This window comes from Aphelocoma coerulescens, chromosome 8 (genome assembly GCF_041296385.1).
Source record: "Aphelocoma coerulescens isolate FSJ_1873_10779 chromosome 8, UR_Acoe_1.0, whole genome shotgun sequence".
Taxonomy (NCBI): domain Eukaryota; kingdom Metazoa; phylum Chordata; class Aves; order Passeriformes; family Corvidae; genus Aphelocoma; species Aphelocoma coerulescens.
The window spans coordinates 5,707,573-5,728,266 of record NC_091022.1 but is presented as its reverse complement, the minus strand read 5'-3'; the positions used below and the strand labels follow the sequence as shown (position 1 = coordinate 5,728,266).

General features: G+C 42.3%; 2 protein-coding genes and 7 non-coding genes across 14 annotated transcripts in view; 8 read left to right on the top strand and 1 right to left on the bottom strand.

Annotated features, from left to right (window-relative positions):
* The first annotated feature begins 713 nt into the window (after positions 1-713).
* Positions 714-792, top strand: LOC138114415 (small nucleolar RNA SNORD74). Its single transcript, XR_011152625.1, has one exon. It is a non-coding gene; the product is annotated as a small nucleolar RNA SNORD74 (small nucleolar RNA).
* Positions 793-1,550: 758 nt separating this feature from the next.
* On the top strand, positions 1,551-1,617 carry LOC138114420 (small nucleolar RNA SNORD75). The gene has a single exon (XR_011152631.1). It is a non-coding gene; the product is annotated as a small nucleolar RNA SNORD75 (small nucleolar RNA).
* Positions 1,618-1,860: 243 nt separating this feature from the next.
* LOC138114405 (small nucleolar RNA SNORD24) lies at positions 1,861-1,943 on the top strand. Its single transcript, XR_011152616.1, has one exon. It is a non-coding gene; the product is annotated as a small nucleolar RNA SNORD24 (small nucleolar RNA).
* A 332-nt stretch (positions 1,944-2,275) lies between these two features.
* On the top strand, positions 2,276-2,356 carry LOC138114416 (small nucleolar RNA snR60/Z15/Z230/Z193/J17). Its single transcript, XR_011152626.1, has one exon. It is a non-coding gene; the product is annotated as a small nucleolar RNA snR60/Z15/Z230/Z193/J17 (small nucleolar RNA).
* Positions 2,357-2,529: 173 nt separating this feature from the next.
* On the top strand, positions 2,530-2,615 carry LOC138114417 (small nucleolar RNA snR60/Z15/Z230/Z193/J17). Its single transcript, XR_011152627.1, has one exon. It is a non-coding gene; the product is annotated as a small nucleolar RNA snR60/Z15/Z230/Z193/J17 (small nucleolar RNA).
* A 1,959-nt stretch (positions 2,616-4,574) lies between these two features.
* LOC138114406 (small nucleolar RNA SNORD79) lies at positions 4,575-4,650 on the top strand. The gene has a single exon (XR_011152617.1). It is a non-coding gene; the product is annotated as a small nucleolar RNA SNORD79 (small nucleolar RNA).
* An 817-nt stretch (positions 4,651-5,467) lies between these two features.
* LOC138114413 (small nucleolar RNA SNORD47) lies at positions 5,468-5,542 on the top strand. Its single transcript, XR_011152623.1, has one exon. It is a non-coding gene; the product is annotated as a small nucleolar RNA SNORD47 (small nucleolar RNA).
* A 506-nt stretch (positions 5,543-6,048) lies between these two features.
* On the bottom strand, positions 6,049-10,128 carry HEBP2 (heme binding protein 2). 2 transcript variants are annotated; one of them, XM_069022581.1, is made up of 5 exons: positions 9,929-10,128; positions 8,177-8,261; positions 7,943-8,078; positions 7,669-7,834; positions 6,049-7,030 (listed from the first exon to the last, which is right to left on the bottom strand). In XM_069022581.1, exons 2-5 carry the CDS (start codon positions 8,249-8,251, stop codon positions 6,856-6,858), a joined length of 552 nt encoding a protein of 183 aa, XP_068878682.1. In that variant the 5' UTR covers positions 8,252-8,261; positions 9,929-10,128; the 3' UTR covers positions 6,049-6,855. The 2 variants fall into 2 exon arrangements, with proteins under 2 accessions (XP_068878682.1, XP_068878681.1); XM_069022580.1 differs by having other exon boundaries at positions 9,933-10,127.
* A 7,737-nt stretch (positions 10,129-17,865) lies between these two features.
* The window catches only part of DHX9 (DExH-box helicase 9), a 43,434-nt gene continuing 40,605 nt past the window's right edge, over positions 17,866-20,694 (top strand). For 3 of the 5 annotated variants that reach the window (XM_069023793.1, XM_069023790.1, XM_069023789.1), the window contains exons 1-2: positions 17,866-17,927; positions 19,889-19,957. In XM_069023793.1, the coding sequence (XP_068879894.1) occupies positions 17,869-17,927; positions 19,889-19,957 (128 nt within the window). In that variant the 5' untranslated portion in view covers positions 17,866-17,868. Of the gene's footprint in view, positions 17,928-18,059; positions 18,080-19,582; positions 19,688-19,888; positions 19,958-20,694 lie in introns of those variants that run through there. The other 2 variants (XM_069023792.1, XM_069023791.1) reach the window with 2 other exon arrangements.

Genomic DNA, 20,694 nt, shown 5'->3' with positions numbered 1-20,694 from the left:
GTTGGTGTCTTCTGCGCGGCCCCGTCGGTGAGTGGGGGGGCAATTCCCCGCCCGGGGTGCGGTAGTACCGCTCCGGTGGATGGCCTGGGGGCCCCCCGGGTCTGGGTGGGTCGCCGATGGTAGGTGGCGAGGGAGGATTGAAGTGGATTGCGCGGCCGGACCCGGGCCCGGTCCGCGGCCTAGACCGCCGTGGGGTTCTATCTCATGGCGGCCTTGGGGATGTGTGAGGGGGGTCCTATAGAGCCCCACACGAGTTTGGGAGGGTAACGGCCCGGGGTAATACCTCAGGCGTTAAGTTACGGGGTCTTGCCTTACTAGCGTGTTACGCGTAAGATGTGGTCGTGGAATATGGCGAGGTCACGTGCCCGCGGTGGCTACAACCAATAGGTCTTGGTTTTTGTAGGTTTGGATTTTTTTAACTGCACTGGGCTTTAAGGAGGTTGTTTTTGCAGCTAAATGGGAAACGTTGTGTGAAATGCAGTAGCAGCGTTATGGAAGGATTAAGGATCCCTGAATAGCTGGGATGTGCATACAGTGTAGAAGGGTTAAGGATTGCCTTCACATTCCAAGGTTGTCAGCCTTTGAGAAGCACTTGGACCGTGCTCTCAGGCACGCGTGGTGACTCTTTGTGATAGTCCTGTACAAGTGTAAGAGTTGGACTCCGTGGTCCTTGTGGGTCTTAGCACGTTTAAAGAGAAATGGCTCACTTCCATATGCTCTGCACATGATGAAAACTATGTTGGTAGGGACATCTGAGAGGGTGATGAATGCCAACATATCTGAGCTGGGCTTGGAATATTTATGGTGGCCAGTCCGGGGTGGCTGAGACACCACGTGGGCCTTTCTAAGCAGCCAAAATTCATGCCTGCCTGGCTGACACGGTAATTATACACCAGAATCAAAGCTGTAGAAAACAAAGTAGTTTAGTGATCATGTCCTGCTTAAAAATACATAATAGCAATTACTTTTTGTGGCCTCATTTCTTCAAAGAGCCGAAATTTAGGTTGCATCAGGGAAGAGCTTAATACTCAAAGTATTTTGGATGTTGCTTGGATTTTTCACAGTAATATTTATAAATATCACATCCTTTTTGGAATGTGCTAATATGCTTTCTTGTTTTCAGTTCAACATGTATCAGCTACACTCTTCCTTCTTGTGGCTTCAGTCCAGGTAAATGTTGCTCCTGAAATACAGAGTTTAAATTAACAAATGTTGGATTTGTGTACACCAACTGGACTGGAGTACTATTGTATCAGGGAGTTACAGGATCAACAGTTGTAATTCACGCATTCCCTGTAGTGTCTCAGGCAGGCCTCACTTTTCTGCTGAGAAAAGTCACCTGTTTATTTGTCCTGGAGAGTGTTTATAAGGCTCCTGTTGTTTATGAACCACTGCTCATCCTGTAACCAGACTGCAAGAGTACCCCCAGATTCCTTTTTTCCTTCATTACTGCTGTTTCTTTGGTCACAGCAATAATGTTTTGGAAAAACTTCCTGAAGTATGTTGTAGAAAATGTGTAATTATGGGGATTAATGTTAAGTAAATCCCAAAGCCTATGATGGTTTCAGTGTAAGAGTAGTGGACAGAAGTGATTTCTGAAAACTCCATGCTGAGGCTTTCTAATGTGCTTAGTGTGATTGCCAGAGAAGCTCCCTAGTTCTGCAAAAATCTCCAACTCTTTTATCTCTTCCAGATCTGCCCCCAAATGTGGAGACTTGATATTGCTTCTTCCCAAGGTAAAAAAAAAGTGATTCTTGAAAATCGAACATAAAATGGTGCTTACCATTTGTCTAGACAGCATCTTCTGCTCTGATAATATCAGAAAGCAGCTTAATTCTTTTAACAAAGCTGTCTCTCTGGTGCCACAGTGATGACACTTATTTGCTACTCTTGACCCAGGGAGTGATGAGCACTTAAACCACCCATAACAGTTTTCTGAGGCACAACAGCTTAGAATTCCCCTCGATGCTTTGACTGCTGAATATACTGTTCACAAGTGTTTTTTCTTCCAGGATTTGAATCCTGCACTTGAGAGATATGCAGAAGGAACATCACCTGGTAAGAAATATGTACTTTATGTAGAGGTTTCTTCCACAGAGCTGTTGAAACACTTCAGTAGGAAGGATGGATGTGTTTTACAATTAATTTCCACTAAGACCAGAAACAATTTATACTTGCTAGTATTCAAACTTTTAAATATTTTTTTTTATTATTGGGAAAATGTACTTGCCAAAGCAGTCACAAGAGGCGATTGCTTGGTAGTATGATTCCAAAGCAGATACAGTGATGATGGCATAGTTCAGCAGAATATCCTGTGATGAACACTTATGTCGTTCGCCCCTATCTGATGTATCTGGATTTTGTGGTCTCTCAGTAGGAGACTTGTGGGCTTGGCCACAAAGGCTGAAGGGATCTGATTCTGTTTTCTATTGTTGCAGGCACTGGGAGATTAAGCTACAAGCTGATACAAGGTAAATACTGCACTGCTGGCATCTGTGAAAACTCCCATTTCATCCCTGCTGTCTGAAAAGGCTGCTGTGTGATGACTGCATAGTTCAGCAGATGACTCGTGGTGATCACAGTTACTGTCTTTCGCCTCCTGTCTGATGCAGCCTCCTGTAGCTTAGGCTACTTCAAACAAATCATATGGGAAGCTGAAGGTGAAACACTTTCTTTTGCTCCATGAATGTGTTTTGAAAATTTATCTCAGAAGACCAGTAAGTGGGTTAAACATTAAAAATTTAGTAGGATGAATAGAAAGAGAGTAGGATATAGTTGTGAAGTCAAACACAAAATATAGCAGAATAAGGTTAATTAGGTGTTAGTGCTCCAGGTTCTAAAAGTGTTTTGTTGCTTTGCAGGCTGCCCTGGACAGAGGAGCCCAGTTCCTTTTGTGTGAGAAACTATTTCACCTGTTACTGATGTTGGTGAAGACAAGGCCTTCCTAATTGAAGGTAACTAATAAACCTTTATTTTTAAGATGGATGCTACTTTTATCTGTGATGCATTTGCGTTTGGGAGTTTGCTTTTGGAGATGTTTGCGAATTCATTTCGTTTTTGGAAAGTGTGAGGCAAATATAAGTACTGTAAGTGTGCCTTCAGGGTCCTGTGTTTCATGATAAGAGCATGAAATAATTGTAGTGTTAAGGATCTCTAGAATTTTCCTGTTAAAACTAAATGGTGAATGCTGCAGTACTGTGAATTTAGTGTCTTGAAACTTTGTGTAACCAAGTTGTGCATCAGCTCACATTACTGAACTCTGCAACTGTGAGGTTTGCTCCTACATGCAATTTCAGCATGCTCTGGAGTTGGAGAATGAGCATCTCACAGTATTAAAGAGTGCTGCGAAATGGCTTTACACCCTGCCTTCAGAAGGGGATGGGAGTGTCGCAGCCTACTGTAAATGATGTTGAATCAGGTCTCTGATCCCCATGAGGATAAAATTTGACCAAACTGATACAGTATTTTACTGGAACTGTTCTTATGCTGTAACTTCCTGCTGGACCCTGCATAATAGCAAATTTTTCTTTGCAGGCTTCCAAATATTTCTCATTGTAAGGTAAGTACTTGTTTTAGCTTCCCAAGTATTAGGATTTCAACATATGCCCATAAGTTAAGTATTTAACTGCTTGTCAGCTAGGGGCAAAAGGGCCCCATTGGCTGTGGCTTGCATCTCAGCCAAAACAGGAGGATATTTTAAAGGGGATCTGCTGGCTGGAGCCCAGTCTTGACAGGTGTGTACTAAACTCTTCACTGTGAGCTCTTGAATTGGCTCTGATAGCCCTAATTGAGTATTTGCTCTCTTGCCCATAGCAGCCTAGCCCTATAGCAGGGCTGTGCAGGGGCTGACAGTGTAAACTGCCTGTGTGATGAGATATGACTGCCTTGACTTCAATCATGGAGGTCTGTAATTAGCTCTATCTGACTGCAGGCACCTGACTTGGATTTCATCCTCCTGTGCTTGTTTTTTGTACTGTCCTGATGGTTTGCTTTGTTCCAGGTGTGATGGAGCTGGGAAGTGATGCCAGCAAAAGTAAGTTGCTAACACATAAATGTGACTGTTCAGAACTGTGATACAGGGAATGAGGAAGTTGCTAGATCCTGCCTTTACCATGTAGCTGCAGCATTAAGCAGGGTTCTTGATGACTTTTTTTACCTTAACCAGGTAAAAAAAAGCCCACAGATTTTCCAGCAGCCTGCAGGATTCACTCACCAAGGTGCTTTCTGTGACTAAAAGGAAATAGTGGGGACCATTTTAAATGTATAGCTGCCATGGACTACTTGAATTCCTACTTGATAAGACAAGCTCTGTGCTACCAGGTTGCCACACATTCTGGGCTGAGCAAATGCAGTACAATTATTTGCTATTAAACTTTTTGCTGTTTAAATTTAGTGGACTCTTTCAGGCAGTAGCACTGATCTTGAATGCTTATGTGGTGACTTGTTTTATCTTGATGGCTAGATCAGAGCTCTTAGAGTGAATGAAGATATCATTGGGAGTAAGGTCTGAAATTCTAAGGTCAGATCCCTCTAAGGAGAAACAAGTGATATAACATTAAGCTTCTCTAAGCATGTACTGTTTGTGATGAATTCTAAGCAATGGGAATCTCTCTGAAAGAGGCTGAGGAAAACTCTTGTGCTGAAACAGTACCCACAATCACAGTCTAAAATCATTGCCAAGAGTGTGTTAGTACAATTTCACTTCTCTACAGAGTGAAACTTGCGTGGAGTTTGTGTGAGAAACAAGGTGGGTGTATCTGAGGTAAGTGTAGAGGACATGGGGTTTAGTAATTCCTGGAATATTGTCTTTGTGCTGAATGCTTAGATAGTGGTACCTAAAACTAGTCCTATAGGATACCTGATTTGTCTTCCCTTTATTGTATCTGGCTGCTCTGTGGGCACCACTGTAACACTGCACTCTGGAATTAAAAAAAAACCCTGTGTGCTGTGGCTGTCACTTCTCAGCAGTTTTTACTACTAATCTTTATATTGGCTCTACACAAATTTAGCTCTAGATGATTGCTGTACAGACTTGTTACCAAACAAACTGGCTCTCACAAAGATTCAAGCCATTTTGAAAACCTATGGGACTTGTATTTCAGGTATTTATAATCATGAAATACAACGTTGGGAGAGAGAGTATCACAAAGTAGTAGCTTTTTACTTTTCCCTGATTCTTCCAATGTTAGTAATTCTGTATTTCCAGTTAGGATTTGTAAGCTTTGTGCATCCTATTTGGATGTTGGAAGTTGAACTGGTAAGATGCCAGCTGAAAGTCAGTTTCCTTCTAGATAGAATAGTTTGGTGAATAGAAATTCATAGATAAACAAACTGTGCATATAGTGCTGCTGTCTGTTACTCTGAAAGTACTTCTTTCTTCCTCAGGAAGGGATTGTGCTGTCTGCAGCCCCACTGGGTAAGTCCACACAACAGATAAATTGTATTAAAAACTTTTGGGCATATTTGTAGCCGCTGATGAAATTGATTCTGCCAAATGAGTTACAGTGATATTACCCTTTCCGTTCCTATACCATCTGAGGTTACGAAGCTGTTGTGGAGATTTTAGCAGTTGTGCTGCTGCATATGCTAACTGTGTTTTCTTGATTTAGGTGAAGAGGCAAAACTCTGAAACTAACGTATGAAGAATTGAGAAAGTGAGTGTAACTGCTGTAATAATGAAATGTATTTGTTGGAACAAGTGATGATAACCTTACCTTGAACTCTCTCACTGAACAGAGATGAAATTCTAAGGTCTGAGATGTTCCCAGCAAAGTGTGTTGTGCTGGTTTGGTACCTTACAATGGTTCTTATGTCTGTCTTAATAGGTGGAACATTGCTGATAAATGGGTTACACTTGCATGAACAGCATTAGAAAAGCTGATGTGTTTTCACCTCACTGGTAATGTTTGCCTGACACTGGTTGGAGCCAATAAAAATCTGCAAACTCTACCTGTTGTGATCTCCTTTCTGGCTGGAACAACTTGATGTAAAACAGATGCAGGCTACTATAATAAAATTTAAAATGCTTAATTTAGAGCAGGGACTAAACTAGGTTGAATGTCAAATACTGCTGGTGTGCAGGCTGCAGGTATGATCTGAGCAATACCCAAATCTGGACAAAGCTAAATAATTAAAGGAGTAGTTCAAGTGTTTTAGGTGAGAGCTAAGCTTAGTACTTGTGTATTTGCTACTGAAATAATAGGTCACCAGTAATCCCGGTATTGCATGTTCAGGTGCAAATCTCAGAACATGTGTACAGCTTGGACTTGGTAACCCTTTTCTTTTCTAAGGGTTCTGGAATTTGAGCAGCACAATGTTTGGCCTTCATGAGGGGACAGTGAAGAGTGGGGTGATTTTGCTATACTAATTAACAACAGTTACTTCTTATGAGTTACTAAGGCCTGCTAAGATGTTTCTGCTTCCACTCATTAGTGGAAGCTTTCTTCTGTAAAGTTTCATTTAAGTTCCTCCTTGATCTCAGGGGTGATGTCAATATGAGGAAAGTTAGTTATGAAGAACTCAATTTCCATAATGCTTCAGTTAGTGCTGTAGCACGTCTAATGAGAAGTAAAGCTAGATACCCAAACTTCAGCGGGATTATTTTCAGATTATTAGAGTTGCCTAGAACCTTTCAACAAGAGGAGTATGTTATATCTCCTGCCCATTCCACCTGGTATGATCTTGAATTACATTTTGACATGTTTTTAGCCAGAATAGTATTTCATCCTAGAGAAAATAAATTAAACATTGTGTCCACATGCAAATTAAATCTTTTCTGCACTAAAGCAAAAGCCATTAATAAAGTCTGTTTTCATCCAGAGCAGATTAGTAGCCTCTTAATATTCCCCCATCATGTTACTTTTTAAAATACCACACTTCATTGTGCCTGTTAAAGAGCTTGAAGGGACTGTCATAGCCTGCGGTATAGAAGAAGTCTTCGTGGAATGGTTGGCCTCTGTTTCTTAATGTTCTGGCCAAGATGTCTGCTTCCTCAGCATATTTCTCTGGGGAGGCGAATCCACCGAAGGACCTGGTAGAAGTGAAAAAGGCAGGTTTTTTGGTTCAAGCCCTTGGCTTTAATTTTCACAGGTGGAAACCTCAGACTTGCAAAGCAAGTTTGAGCACTTGTGATGCAGTTTGTAGTTAGTAGATTACCCACGCAGAACTAGCACTCAGGCAACATATAGGTATTTTTGCTGTTTTCAAAGGTAATATTTAAAACAACCCAACACCCAAGTTGACTTTGGTTCTTGAGAGTGTTAACATGGCCGAGGGTTGCTTGGGGTGCTTTTCCTGTAACAACTGCCAAACACATATTGTGGCAGTTCAGGACTACAGCTAAAGGGTGCTGGGAGGGTGGTTTAGATGGTCTATAAGACAAACTGTCTTCAGAAGATGATTCTGGAGGCTGCATCTCTATGAAATGCAATGCGATTTTCAAATGTTTGCTAAAAAACCCCAGTGTTTCACAACTTGGTCACTTCACTTTTCTTTGTGGTAAGCCACCCACCCATAAGATTTCCTAATGGTTGGATTTTAGCAATTAAGGCTCTGAACAGCAGGGTCTATCCACACTTAATCATCTGTTAAGAAAGCATAGCCCACACTTAAATGAGGGTAGCTACTGACCTGAGTTCATCTGGTGTCAGCTGTGCTGCTTTTGCTTACCGGACAAAGAGAGCTGTTGCCTTCCGTTCCTCAATGAACACATCGGAGTCAGTGGGCTGGGGGGGGCAGTCCTGGTGTTCAAATGGCACAAAGAAAGAAATCTTGAAGTCTGTGCAGCCTGATTTTACCAGGCAGGTCACTGGCACAGTCATATCAATCTTCATTTCTAGAGGAAAGGAAAACTAGTTGTCAAAGCTGCATCTCCCAGCTCCTTTACTCTTCGTTACTATTTGTGTTCATTAGCTACTTGCCATTCAAAACCAGCATGTCTTACCTTTTTCGTTCTTTCCCTGGATATAGTGGAAGAGTTTCCAGAAGCCCTGGCGCATTGCTTCCTTCTGGGTTTCTCCCCTAACGACTGTGCTGACCCACTTTGCTGTCTCATACTGACGCAGTTCATAGTCCTTCACCTGAAAGGTAGCAAAAGTCACAGTAACCATGAGCTGGGTGTTCACTGAAATTAGTAGCTACTTTTTCCAAATCGGCATAAAAGTACTATTGCAGTTACCATTCCCTCTGCTGAGCTCCACCGAGGGGACTGCAGGTCCAGGGACAGAAATGTTTGCTTGAAGGACTTGATCATCTTGCCAGAGCTGGAAGGCAGACACAGTGGCATCTCTTAAATTATTATGGCACTAGGGCTTCTCAGTTGTCGCTGAACTGGTGGAAGGCCTGAAAAAAGGCTGAAATCCTTTTAGCCCTGCAGAAACAGAGCACCAGGACCAAGAACCTACTTCTGGAGGAAGTGTTCCAGGATATGCTGCCCTTGCTTCTCCATGGCAAAGGTATTTCCTGACAGCAAAGTGAGATTCTGCAAGTGGGCATTTTGTGGAAATCCGTAAGTCAAAAGGATTTCACTTCAGTCTAATCGCTCCTGGATGAAAAGGCAATAGTGGTGTGGTGAGTGATCTGGTGTTGACTGTGCCCTTAACTTTATTTGGCCTCTCATGATAGCTGATGACTTTCTTAAAGGCCTTTAGCCTCAAAATCCTGTGGATAAATGAGATTTTCTGCATTTATGAATGAATAACTATTTTTCTCTGTAGCCTTCACATGGGAGGAAAAAAGGCAAAAACTTAAAAACACTGTCCCAAACAAAGCAAGTGAAAGTATTCAAAACCACTGTTGAAATAATCACATCTGGTTAAAGGCTGAGATTTTAGTGGCCTTCGTAGATGACTTCTGTTAACCAGGCAGACTGTAGTGTATGACCTGCATTCTGACAGTCTTGGCCTTCTGTTACATTCCAATGTCCTTTGCCCTTCATGTTACAGAGCGCAGAATTCAGTGATTATCTGGATTCTTAGGTCATAGAATGTTGTCTTCTCAGACTATAACTTAATTACCTATTTCTTGGGTAACAATGTGAGTTTTGTAAAATCAACTGCCTTGGGCTACTTAACTACTTTCTTGCCTGTTCCATTGTCTTGCAATATCTGGACTACTTTTGAATTCTATTAATCCCCTTCCATACCCTGCCTAGGGGTGGCTAAAATAAGTAGTATATGGAGCCACTTGAGTGTTGAGCTTTTTCCAGCAGCTCCTTCAGTTGTCACCATGGATCAAGGGAAGGTCAGAATCAAACAGCAGGATACTGCTGCCAGTAGTAAAGGCAGGTGCTGTTCCCTTCTCCAGCCTGAAGGTACGTAATCTCCAGCAGACCTGACCAGAATGATGGTCACCAGGGAGTGCTGCACAGTTGTACACTATTAATAGACTTTGCCCATGGTATTTAAAAATCAACAAAGCATATGCAAAGGAATGCATATAATTAGAAGCAAGTACAAGCAATTACAGTGAAACTTCCTACAACGATTTATTGCATTTCAAAGACAAAGATGCTGCTTAACACTTGTATTAACTACTGAACGAGCTGGTTTCTCTTTACTGGCTAATTCCAACCCCTTCCCAACACACCTTAAGTACTGGGTACACCTCACAGCTCTGGATTTTATAAATTTATGGCCAGTACTGTCAGTGACTGCATGTTAGAAATATTTTTTAATTACGTAGAACAATGCCTTGGGATGGGAAAGATAGAGCTGAGTTCTTTTTAGATGTACAGGAAAGCTGAACCTTGAAATGTCCATCGATTCATATAAATATGTCTATAGGGTGTTTAGGTTTTTTCTGTGGCTGTTAACACATGGACCAAAGGGACAGGCAGCAGCAGGTTCCATTGCTAGCACAAGTAAATGCAGCCAGAACATGCCAGTCCACAAACTACTAGGGCTATTGAGGAAGTGGAGAAGGTACATACTTACAGTTTCAGCTGTCCTTGTCCAAGCTGTTGCAGTGTGTTCTGTGGAGACTTCACATCCTCATGAGATGCTGCATGTCAGTTTATTTGAGTTTGGGCAGGCTCCTCCCATGCCTCAGCCCTACTGGAGGGGGCCAGTGTTATGAAAACCAGAAGGCTGGAGCCTTGTCCTGCTCTGGGTCTCATTGGAGAGCCCCCACGCAAATGCCAAAAGCCCCACCTACTACCCACGAGGCAGCACTGGGACTAGTGTGTGATCTGGCACTGTAAACAGTTTTGCACCCTTGTGTAACTTCCCCTGTTTGCAATGGCTGTGTGCCCACTTATGTCAGGGTCAGTGGCAGGTTTTGTGCTTTGGGAGAAAGGATTTCACGTAAATAACGTGTCTCCCCCCTCCCTGACTTGGATTACGGGAGAGTGGTGCAATACAGAATGCCAGCTTTTCCTTTTTACCCTAGGGATAAAGGGTAGGTAGAAAATCTGGCTGCACACTCTGCTGAGACCATCCTCACGAGATTTTTGCTGGCATGTTATGAAAGACAGGCAGTGTTCTCTGATGGTTGGCAGTTCTGAGTGGTATTTGAGGCTAATCAGCCCTCTTAGCCCTTGGATATCTGCACAAAGGGGTTATACAAAGCTATTGTGAAATCCTGTCCTGCTTATAATACACACAGCGAAGCTGGGCTCTTCATTTAACTAGCTGCATCTCCAGACATAGTTCGGTACCAGCACAATAGGGCAGATTAAACTCTACAGTTTGTATTCTGAGAACACCTCCCAGTTTGTCATGGTTTGTGCAAATTCCTTGCAGCCTAATTCAGCTAAGCTCTCAGGGACATTTGACATCAATAGCTGGGAATGACTTTTAATAGGAAAAAACACACTGTGCTTGCAGGGAACTTCATCAGGATGCTGTGTGATACACTCCTGTTCTGAAAAGGGAAGTAAAATGCCAAATAGCAATTGTGAATTTATCTCTAAAGCCACAAATCTCTCCAGAGCCACGGAAGACGGTGGTGTACAGAGTCATTTACTACTGGAGTTTATTCGAAGAGGCTGAGGCCTGAAATGCGGAACCAGTTCTCTGCATGCTTTGTACTTTTTATTTTATGGAGTAAAATGTTTCTCCATTTTACCTGTGCTCTGCTTGGGTCCAACAGCAACATCAGGAGGGTGTTAGGAGGAGCAGGAGGTGCTTGGTCTTTGCTCAGCACCTACAGGCATGCAAAGGCATGGGCTGGTGTAAGGTGAGCTGTCACCTTACCCTGTCACCCCAGAGATGGATGAACACCTCCAGAGTAGTAAAGGCCATATGAAAAATAATACTCAGCAACAATAGTTTGGCAAATCTCCACAAATTTACCCCAATGGTGAGCACTGAGAAGTATTACCTTGGAAGAGGGGCAATAACTGTAGAAAAAGACAAGCCCACAGTGGATTCTCATTTGGTTTCTGAAGCAGAGAGGCCCAAACAAACCCCCAGTGAGGTTGTATGTGTCCACCTGACCTCCCTGACAAAGAGTTGACTGTTCCTGGTGGAGCACCCCCAGGCTGGAGAACAATCCTCAGTGTTTTCCTGAGAGGTTGTTTTCCAGCACTTTTGTTTTACACATAAACATTGAGAGAACATGTCAACAGCTGCATGAGACAGGGCAGGCATGGGGACAGTATTCTGTTTATATACATTCCAAAACTTAGAGAATGGGGATGGGATTATGGTGCAAGCTGACACACAGTCTCACTAGTACCTCCAAATAGAGGAAAATCCAACTATACAGCAGCCATTAAGTCTCAAAGACCCTGTGACCTCTCTGTAATGTCATAAATATGTGTCTGGGACTTAGCTGGCATTTTCTAGAATTGCTAACAAAGCAATGTTTTTCTGTTTCCTTGACTTAAGGAGCAGAGATGAGGGCACAAGCAGATAAAAGTGCGTGGTTTGTACCCTGATTTTACTGTCTTCATCTGTGCAGGAACACTGTAATGAACTGGTACTTAAATAATAACTTCGATTGGATAAGGACAAGGACAAGCCTATAATATGACCACTTGTGACTTCCATTTTTCCTCTCTGTAACAAGACCTTAAGCAACATTCTCCACAGCAAAACTGCTTCTATCTGCTCTGTGGCAGCATTACAATTGCTGCTGTCACATCCACCCTGTTGTAAGTTACCTTTATCCCTAGAGGCAAGCACAGACTGCACAAAAAGCAGAAATCTTTTCCACTGACCTAATTGTGTCAGGAGTGGAGGAACCCAGGAAAAAAAGTGTGTTGTTACAGTGTGGTTAATTATAATTTTGAGTCATGTTCTTGTAGCTAACTCTGTAGCGTAATATGAAGAATGGAGTTGTGAGGGACAGATAGGGATGTGTGGCCACTCACGTGTTTTATCAAGTGGTCTCAACCCAAAGCTCCAGGTAGTTTTGCATTGCTGCCTAAGCCTGTCAGAGAATCTTTGACAATGATTTTAATTTAAAAGAACTGAGTCTCTTCACATATAAATGGCCTTTACTTTTGTAAACATACACTCATCTGATGATGCAGAAACCTCACTTCACAACAAAGGAGTTGAGCATGTGATGTTACTGTAGTTACTGTCCAGGGCAGCAGAAGTGTCCTTATATGTTGTTAGGTGAACTGTGGTTTACTGCAAATCCATGTCCCAAAAGAAGCCTCTTACCTCCTTGCTCTGAAGAAAGCCTCCATTTTATATCATATTCTCACTTCCAGCATGGAAAATGTAGAAGCAGAAGCATACCATCTTCTAAAGAAGCAGTTGAATGTTCTATAATACTGCTCCAAGGAGGTTCCTTATTATCCTTAGAAATTGTAGAAAGGAAATCTATGCCATAACTGCAGTGAGGTGGTGTTTAGACCTTATGCTCTGACTTACACATTTTATATCAGTGGGGGCATTTGTTACCATTGGATTCACCTTCAGCCAAATGTCATCTGCTTTCTGGAAATGTGTGTGTGGATTTTGTCCATATTTTTCCCTGATTCCAGCTAGTTTGTTACAAGTGACAAGTGGAACTGCTGCATCTCCCTTCTCACTCAGTGACAGTGTTACCTGAATCTTGCTGAATGAGTGATTCCATGCTAACTTCATCAGAGAAGGCGTGGAACTAGCTGCTGTTGACCAAATAAAAAGCTTCCTACACCCAACACCACTTCAGAGCACTCCTGACTTGGCATTTTGCAAGATTTCTCTGCTGAAGCTCACATTTTGAAACCATTCCAGGTTTGGGGAATTAATCCTAAAGAAGTCCTTGCTTCTACCTGCCATGAAAAACATTCCAAAACCTTCCTGTCTTCTGTGCATGGAGCCCAGAGAGAAGCTATCTCAGCTTTATATACTGCTTTATGCACTGGTTTATTTCCACAATAAGGCTTTTTTAAAATATGGATCTATCCTGGGATCTAGCTAGAAACTGAACTCCACAAGCAGTTGTCTCAGCAAACTTTAGCCAGTGAAAGAAGTGACCTAGATCCACAGAAATTTCAGTCCTCTTTGAGTGCTGAGAGGAAATGAATTCATCTTCCCCTACAAATTCATCCACATTCTGCTATTGACAGATTCTTCTCAGAAACAAGAACATGAAACAAGATAAATTTTATCTTCAAGATAGGAATCTCTCTTTAAGGAGAAGAGGTAACAGTGCTTGCTAGAGAAAAAGTCTTGATGCAAATTTATTGCATTGCTGGTTTTGCTTTTTTAAAATGGTGTTTAGCAGAGACTTAAGCCTAAAATGTGAGAGAATACACCTTATTTGCAAACGTGACTCTGAAAAGGCAACAGCTTTCTGGGCAGAAACGCAGTGGGCTCTGCATTTTCTTTCTTTGATCCCCCTTCCCAGAGTTTTAAAATGATATTTTCCTTCCCTTTTTCTTCACCTGCATGGCCCGCTCCTTCCCTTCCTCCCACCCTTCCTCTCATTATCCTACTCCAGTCTAGGTGCTGCATGGAGTGAGACCACCTGGCAGCTCCTGTCCTGTCCAGGACCTGAGTTAAGCTCTTGATTCTCCTGAAGGGTTATTCTGAAATGGTGGGAACAGCCCCACAAGTCTGAAAAAGATCCTGATATGCAGAAATTGCCCTAGAGAGCTCAGGGTTTCCCAATGTAGTCCCAGGATCCCAAGAACATGTCCAGAGATGACAGAAACAGGCACAGAGAGTGGAGATTAATATGTTAAAGGAAGTATTTTCCTTAAAATAATATTTTCCACTGTTCCAAAAAGGCATTAAGAGGTATCTGGAACTGAGGGTTTGTCTCCTAAGCTTCTTCCTCATCTTACTGGCATGAAGTGTGGATCATACCAGAACTCTCCCATCTTCTAACAATGGTAGTGGGTGTGGAGTTTTGGTGGACACTTCTGTTCTTTAGATGATGTGAGTAAGGCCTGCAGGGATGGATTCTTCAAGAACCTGCTCTCTCTTCCTGTCCATTCCCAGAATGAGCCAATGCTGCAGTGTGCTGCAGATGGCACTGTTGACTGTGTTCAGAGGTGAGCTTTACTTGAAGAGTAACATCCATCACAGTCTCTTGGTTGCCAGTGGTCACTTTGGCTCCAGTGCACCCTGACAGTTCGTTCTATTTCCAGAGACATAAATTTGATTATACTCTTGTTGACTGCTAATGGGAAAGCATCTTAACATCTAAAACATTAACAACTTGGTATGTTAAACATCTTTTATGCAGCAGACACAGCAGCCTGAATCAGAGAATCACAGAATGGTTTGTGTTGGAAGGGACTTTAAAGAGCTTATAGTTCCAACTACCAGTCAGGGAATGTCTGTGTAAGACAGTAAGAAAATGCTAAGTTAGGAAAATCCTCCAGGTTATGCTTAACTCTAGAACAATTAAACTGGCAAGTTTTCAGGTAGAATCTACAGCAAACTTAATAGTTTAAAGTGAAAATTTCATAACTGAGAGGTCAGTATTTATTTTGATTTTTGTACCTTTAGATTTAGAGCAGAGTAAATGTAGATAGATAGATAGATAGATAATGACATCACATCAACTCCCCAGATGATGTACTTCTGAATACCAACCAGCTATGATGGTATTTAACACAATTTCATCACTTTCACAGGTACTATCTTTCTGAATATTCATTTAGGCTTCAGTACTTCATATTTTTCTGAAAATAGACTTGGGTCTGTCTTTGAAAGAAAATTACATCTGGAAACATTTGTTTATTGCAGAGAAAAAGAAGCAAGACTATAGTGTAATTATGCTAAACCAGAAGTCCCCTTGAGAAATGTGAAAGCTTGGATGTCCAAATTGTATATATATAGAGAGAACTGTGATTTGGGGAAAGTAGAAGTAAATGATGGTAAGTTCTAGTCAGTGTATTGGAAAGTAATGGAAAAGATAATACAGCAATAACAAAAAGTCTGAAGGAAACTTGCAAGGCCTTTGGCTTTAGTAATTAAGCTCCTTCAGTTACTTGAATAATTGAGTTCTTATTAAATTTATGAATCCACCTTGTTGGCCCATGGCAGCAAAAGAAGTTTGTAACTCCCCTATTTGAAATTACCTTGCAAAGTTATTTGGATACACTTTTGACATTCATGTGCTTTTCCTTATAGAAAAATTACTTAAATCTATTAAAAACTATATTTTTATTGCTAGACTTACTTTGGAAAAATAGCAACTGATTGTTGCTGCTTTCACTGGTGTCCTTATTATCCTCTGAGTCTTGGCACCACTGACACTGTACTGCTTTATTTCATGGCAAGTGGGAAGACACTTTACCAGTCACTGTATAAGATGCTACAGCTGCAGACAGCCTGAACTCCTCTTCTGCCTTGCCTAGAATTTACAGTGTAAATTTTGGAACCTGAATGTCAGTTCATGTATTCAGGTTCTCCTGAATGTATATTCCCACAGCCATTGAAGCATTCCTTTTGGCTAAAGCACAGTTATTTTTTGTTCTGGTAATTCAGAGTCTTAGAATTTTTACCATCATTTCCTTAATTGCATTCCTTCCACAGCTTAGCAACAACTTCCCTGAAACAGGAAACCCTTAGTGTGTGATAGTCAGGGAGAGGGACAGGGGCATTGAGGGGAGTCAGAAACAGTGACCAGGTGTGGGAAGACAGTCCCAACCCTGAACTGAGGAGGCGATCAGCTGGACTAACTCTAAAATTTCTCAAGATGTCTCTGAACTAAGATATTAAACACCTCTAGGCATCTCTAAACTACTGTGTACATCTTCTAAATTGCTCTAAAATCCTTTAATCAGCTCTATAGAGCTGTAGGGAACTCTGTATTTCTCAAATGAGGCAATTGCCTCAAACCAGATGTAATTTACACAACTCTTAAGCAGTCTCTAAAGCACTATAAAACTGTTCTAATCCGCTCTAGACTGCCACTAAATTGTGTTAAACATCTCTAACACTTCATTGCCACCTTTAAAATACCTTTACACTTCTTGAAACTGTTCTAAAGATCTGAAAAATAGCTCCAAATTCCTCCAGAACTCCTCAGAGGCACACTAAGTAGTTTTGAGGACCTGTAATATCCCTTTGTAGAGTGCTTGAGTCCTCTAAACTTCACTAGCATCTTTCTAAACCTCCTCTAAGGAGCTTTTTTCTTATCGTATCTAGACTTCTCTACATTGATTTGAAGATGTGTGAATTTCCTCTGGGGCTCTTAAACTCCTCTAAGGACCTCTAAACTTCCTTGAATATGCTGTGAGGTGCTCTAAACCCCTCTAAAATACCACCACACAGCTACAAAACACCTCTGATGAGCTCTGAAAGAGCTATTATTACACTCCCTAAGTTTAAAATCTGAATCTAAAACACTCCAGAGCACTAAATCAGTGTGGATTTCTTTACAGAGCTCCACAATACTCTAGAAAGCTTAAAAGAGCTCTAAAATACACCACACTGCTCTACAATCCATCTCAACAGGTCTAAAACTATTCTAATTGGCTACAAACAACAGTGGGAAGTCATAAATTCCTCTCTGAAATAATTTCCACTCTGAAAATCCTCTAAACAGCACTACTACCACTATGCTTAAAGTAGCAGTAAAATGCTTCAAAATAGATTGCAAGCCCTTCTTGGTTTCCTTGTAACTGCTCTAGAACTCTTTTCTGCAGTTCTGGAATTCCTGCTTAGAGACAGTGCTAAAACTATTCTGAAGCCCTCTAAAACCACTCTGAACTGCTCTAAGTTGATCTAAATGTCCTATAAAAAGTTCTAAGCAGCCCTAAAGTCCTGTGAAGTGTGCCAGAACTCCTGTAAAGTACTAAACTCCTTTAGCTCTTCTAAACCTCTTCTCAACACCTCGGAGCTCCCCTAAACTAATCTAAAGCTGCTCTGTTGCTGTAAGCAGCACTAATATGTCTCTAAATGCATCTAAAATGCCTCTAAATCTCTACTGTACAACTCTTAACTCCTCCAGGTAGCTTTAAAATTCCTCTGAAGAGCTCAAAGCAGCTCTAAAACCCTTTTATGCCAATCTGTGACTCCTGCAGAGTTCTAAGTAGCTCTAAACCTCTCCAGGCTACTGTAAAGCTTCTCTCCTGTGCCGTCAACACCATGAAGTAGTGCTAAAACTGCCTTAAAATACTCAGAAAATCTTGTGGACTTCCTCTAAATGGCTCTATAGAGCACTGAATTGTCTATGAACTTCCAGAAATATACTAGTGCTTTGGGGAGATGGAAGAGGTTGCAAGAGCTGGAACTATTAAGCCTGGAGAATGAGAAGTTACCGGTGGGAATGGAAGAGTGTAGAGGTATGGGATTTTTGGAAGAACAAGATGACCGTCTGAGAAAAGGGAAATACACATGCTTTGTAAGGAGCTGCTAATAAGGCCAAACTCCAGAGAAAGTGGGGCATGCAAACAGCCCACAGTGAGCATATTTTGGAGTGGAGGAGGAATACCACAGCCATAAACTCCTGAGATTATTATGTGAACACATGAAAAATGTGCTCCTGTGTTGCGCTTTTGATGGGCTACCCCTCCTTCCGGGATCAGGGTAAGACAGCAGAGGAGGCTGCTGTTCTGATAAGTTCTTTATTTCATAGTCTCATAGCTTTCTTGAAGACAGAATTCGAAGGGGGCTACATGATAAAGGCAAGCAGCAACAGCAGACAGCAGGCAAAACCAGCTTCTTCTTCTATATGCTCTGTATGCTCTATATGCTCTATACTCTATATGCTCTATGCTCTATATTTTTTCTTACAGAATTGTGGATTATAATTGCTAACTGACCAATAAGATTAACACATGATTCTAGTTTTTCTTTTCTTAACCTATCCTGATCTAATTCTAACAATCATAAGTCTTATACAAGCGTTACATAGGTATTACACAGATTTGCATATACAGTTTCTATCAGTTCTTATTGTTTATGTGAACACACTAAAAAATGTGAACAGTATAATTCTATCTGTATTTTGTCTAAGGTAAAGAATTCTGTGAAAAGGTAACACTGCTGCAGCAAGAACTGTGTTTAAGGTCTCTGCTACAGCTTTTCAATTTTTAAGGCACTTAGCATATATTTCTACTAAAAGTTTAAAAAATCTGTATTTCTATTTCACTTTGGTGTGGCTTCATGTATCTCAGCTTGTCCAAAGGTTTTAATTCAACCCCTATGTTTTGGCTTCCCTCTGGGCCTGAGTTCAGAGGAGCTTTCACTCCAACACTCCTGGATCACACAACTGTTCTCTCTGCAGGCACTGGGTGCTCTCAAAACACGCTCTAATGGAAGATCTGAAAGTGCACACTGAAGACAGTTTTAAAAATTTTTTTTGAAAGTTTATTGCTATGAATCTGTTCAGGGCAGTACCTTGTCTTATAGGATGCTAGTAGTCCATTGGTCAGATCTACTGGGAGCAGATTTGAATCCTGGCCCAGCTGTGGTTCTGGTGGGATGGGGAGGATTGTGCACAGCACAACTGCCATGGAGCCCACACACCATGCTGGACATGGTACACATCTGGTAAAACCATGTTGGGCTGCATGTGAGGAGCAGAAAGCCTGAGCTCCATTTGCCTTTCTCACACAGGGACATGGATCTGTCCATGTGTCCCAGAACAGGGACACTGCACTGTTATTGGGAGTGCTTCCAGCACCTCAGCAGGGCTGAGAGGACAACATTTGGAAGAGATTCCTCCCTTTGAGGTTTGGCAGGCCCTGGCACAGGTTGCCCAGGGAAGCTGTGGCTGCCCCTGGATCCCTGGAAATGTCCAAGGCCAGGTTGGACGGGGCTTGGAGCAACCTGGCATAGTTGGATAGGAAGGTGTCCCCGCCCATGGCAACGGGTGGCACTGGGTGACCTTTTAAGGTCCCTTCCAACCCAAATCATTCCAAGATTTTACGTTTGTCTCCATTCTGTTATTTATTAATATTTAAAGATTCGTTTATTTATTTTTATCTTGAAGTTTGCATATAATGATGAATAACCCAAACTAGCCTCATCACTTGCACAAAGCGTCGGCAGGAGGAGCCCACCGGAGTCGCAGCTGTACTATCGGCCCATGGGAAGCTGCGGGGCAGGCGGGTGATGGGCCGGGGAAGAGCAGGCTCGGTGGAGATCGGCTGGACATGGGGAGGATGATGAGGAGGGTGTGGCTGGGCTAGGCGAGGGGAGGCTGGGCTGAGCAGGGTTGGCTGCGCAGAGTCAGTCGTCAGCTGCTGCCGCGGCCTCCGCCCTTGTCCCCGCCTCCTGCCCTCTCGGCCGTTCCCGCACCGCCGCTAGAGCGGCCCCGAGAGCCGCTGTCGCGGCTGATTGAGGTGAGGGGGGAGCCGGGGCGAACCCCTTCCCCCGCCCCCCCCCGCTATCCGTTCCTTGGGGAATGGCTCGGAGCCCACATCTCTGCAGAACCACCCTCCCTGCCTGGCGGGCTCTGATGCACAGCCCGTGAGGTTTTTACCCTTTCGCAGAAGCACTCGAACAGAGATGGTAATCGTTTTTATACCTTTTTTTCCAAACAGCTCAATGACACCCCGGAAGAAGTTAGAGGGTCTTGTAGCTGCTACCATCACTCCAATGACTCCGGATGGGTGAGCTGTCAAAATTGCACTGATTACTGTTTCCTTCTACCCCTATTTTCCTTCTTTCTTATTTGGAGGTGATCTGCTTGCTTTTTTTTTTTTTTTTTTAATCAGATCTTTGATGGGATTGGGGGAACTATTAAATTGGTCCCACTAGGACTAGAGTGAGATTCCCTTGTCTCTGCTTCCCTTCTGTTGCTAGCACGTGCTGTGGGTCTGGGTTTGGAGAGTTTGGATCAGTCTCATATCTCTTTTTCTGTTGCTTTGTTAGGCGCAAATTAAATCATAGTACGGTTACATGTGCGGAGCATTGCAGCGTTTTCATGTTTGTTAAGGAAAATTGCAGTCCTAGTTAAAAAGAGTTCTTGAGAGCTAGAAGATAATTGTAAGAATCTGAAGGCCTTTTAGACTTCACTCTACCTTAGCTAAGTCATGCATGCAGTCATGTGTGTGTACATGTGCATGGAATTAGTCTAAACTTGAAGAAAATTGTGCTGCAAGGACAGCACAGTTTTGAGAATAACATGAAATTGAAACTTGAAATTCAGCTTTCTTCAGAGCAGGGGCGGCAAACAGAAGCCTCTTCACTGCATTTTGATGTTGCAAGACCGAGTTTGTTTGGAGTCAGCAGAGAACCCTGAGCTCTCATGGGGGATGTGTCAGGATCTGTACACACTTGAGAGAGACAGTGGAGATTTGTTAGTACAGATCTCCAAAAGTGAACTTTACTTTAAGTGCTGAAAAAC

What these genes read in the sequence shown, in the direction of transcription:
- HEBP2 (XM_069022581.1), bottom strand. Translation starts at nt 8,251, where the DNA reads ATGATCAAGTCCTTCAAGCAAACATTTCTGTCCCTGGACCTGCAGTCC. An exon ending in GGAGCTCAGCAGAGGGAATG is followed by an intron (nt 8,079 to 8,176) that starts GTAACTGCAATA and finishes GCTACCTTTCAG; the next exon opens with GTGAAGGACTATGAACTGCG. An exon ending in CCAGGGAAAGAACGAAAAAG is followed by an intron (nt 7,835 to 7,942) that starts GTAAGACATGCT and finishes CCTTTCCTCTAG; the next exon opens with AAATGAAGATTGATATGACT.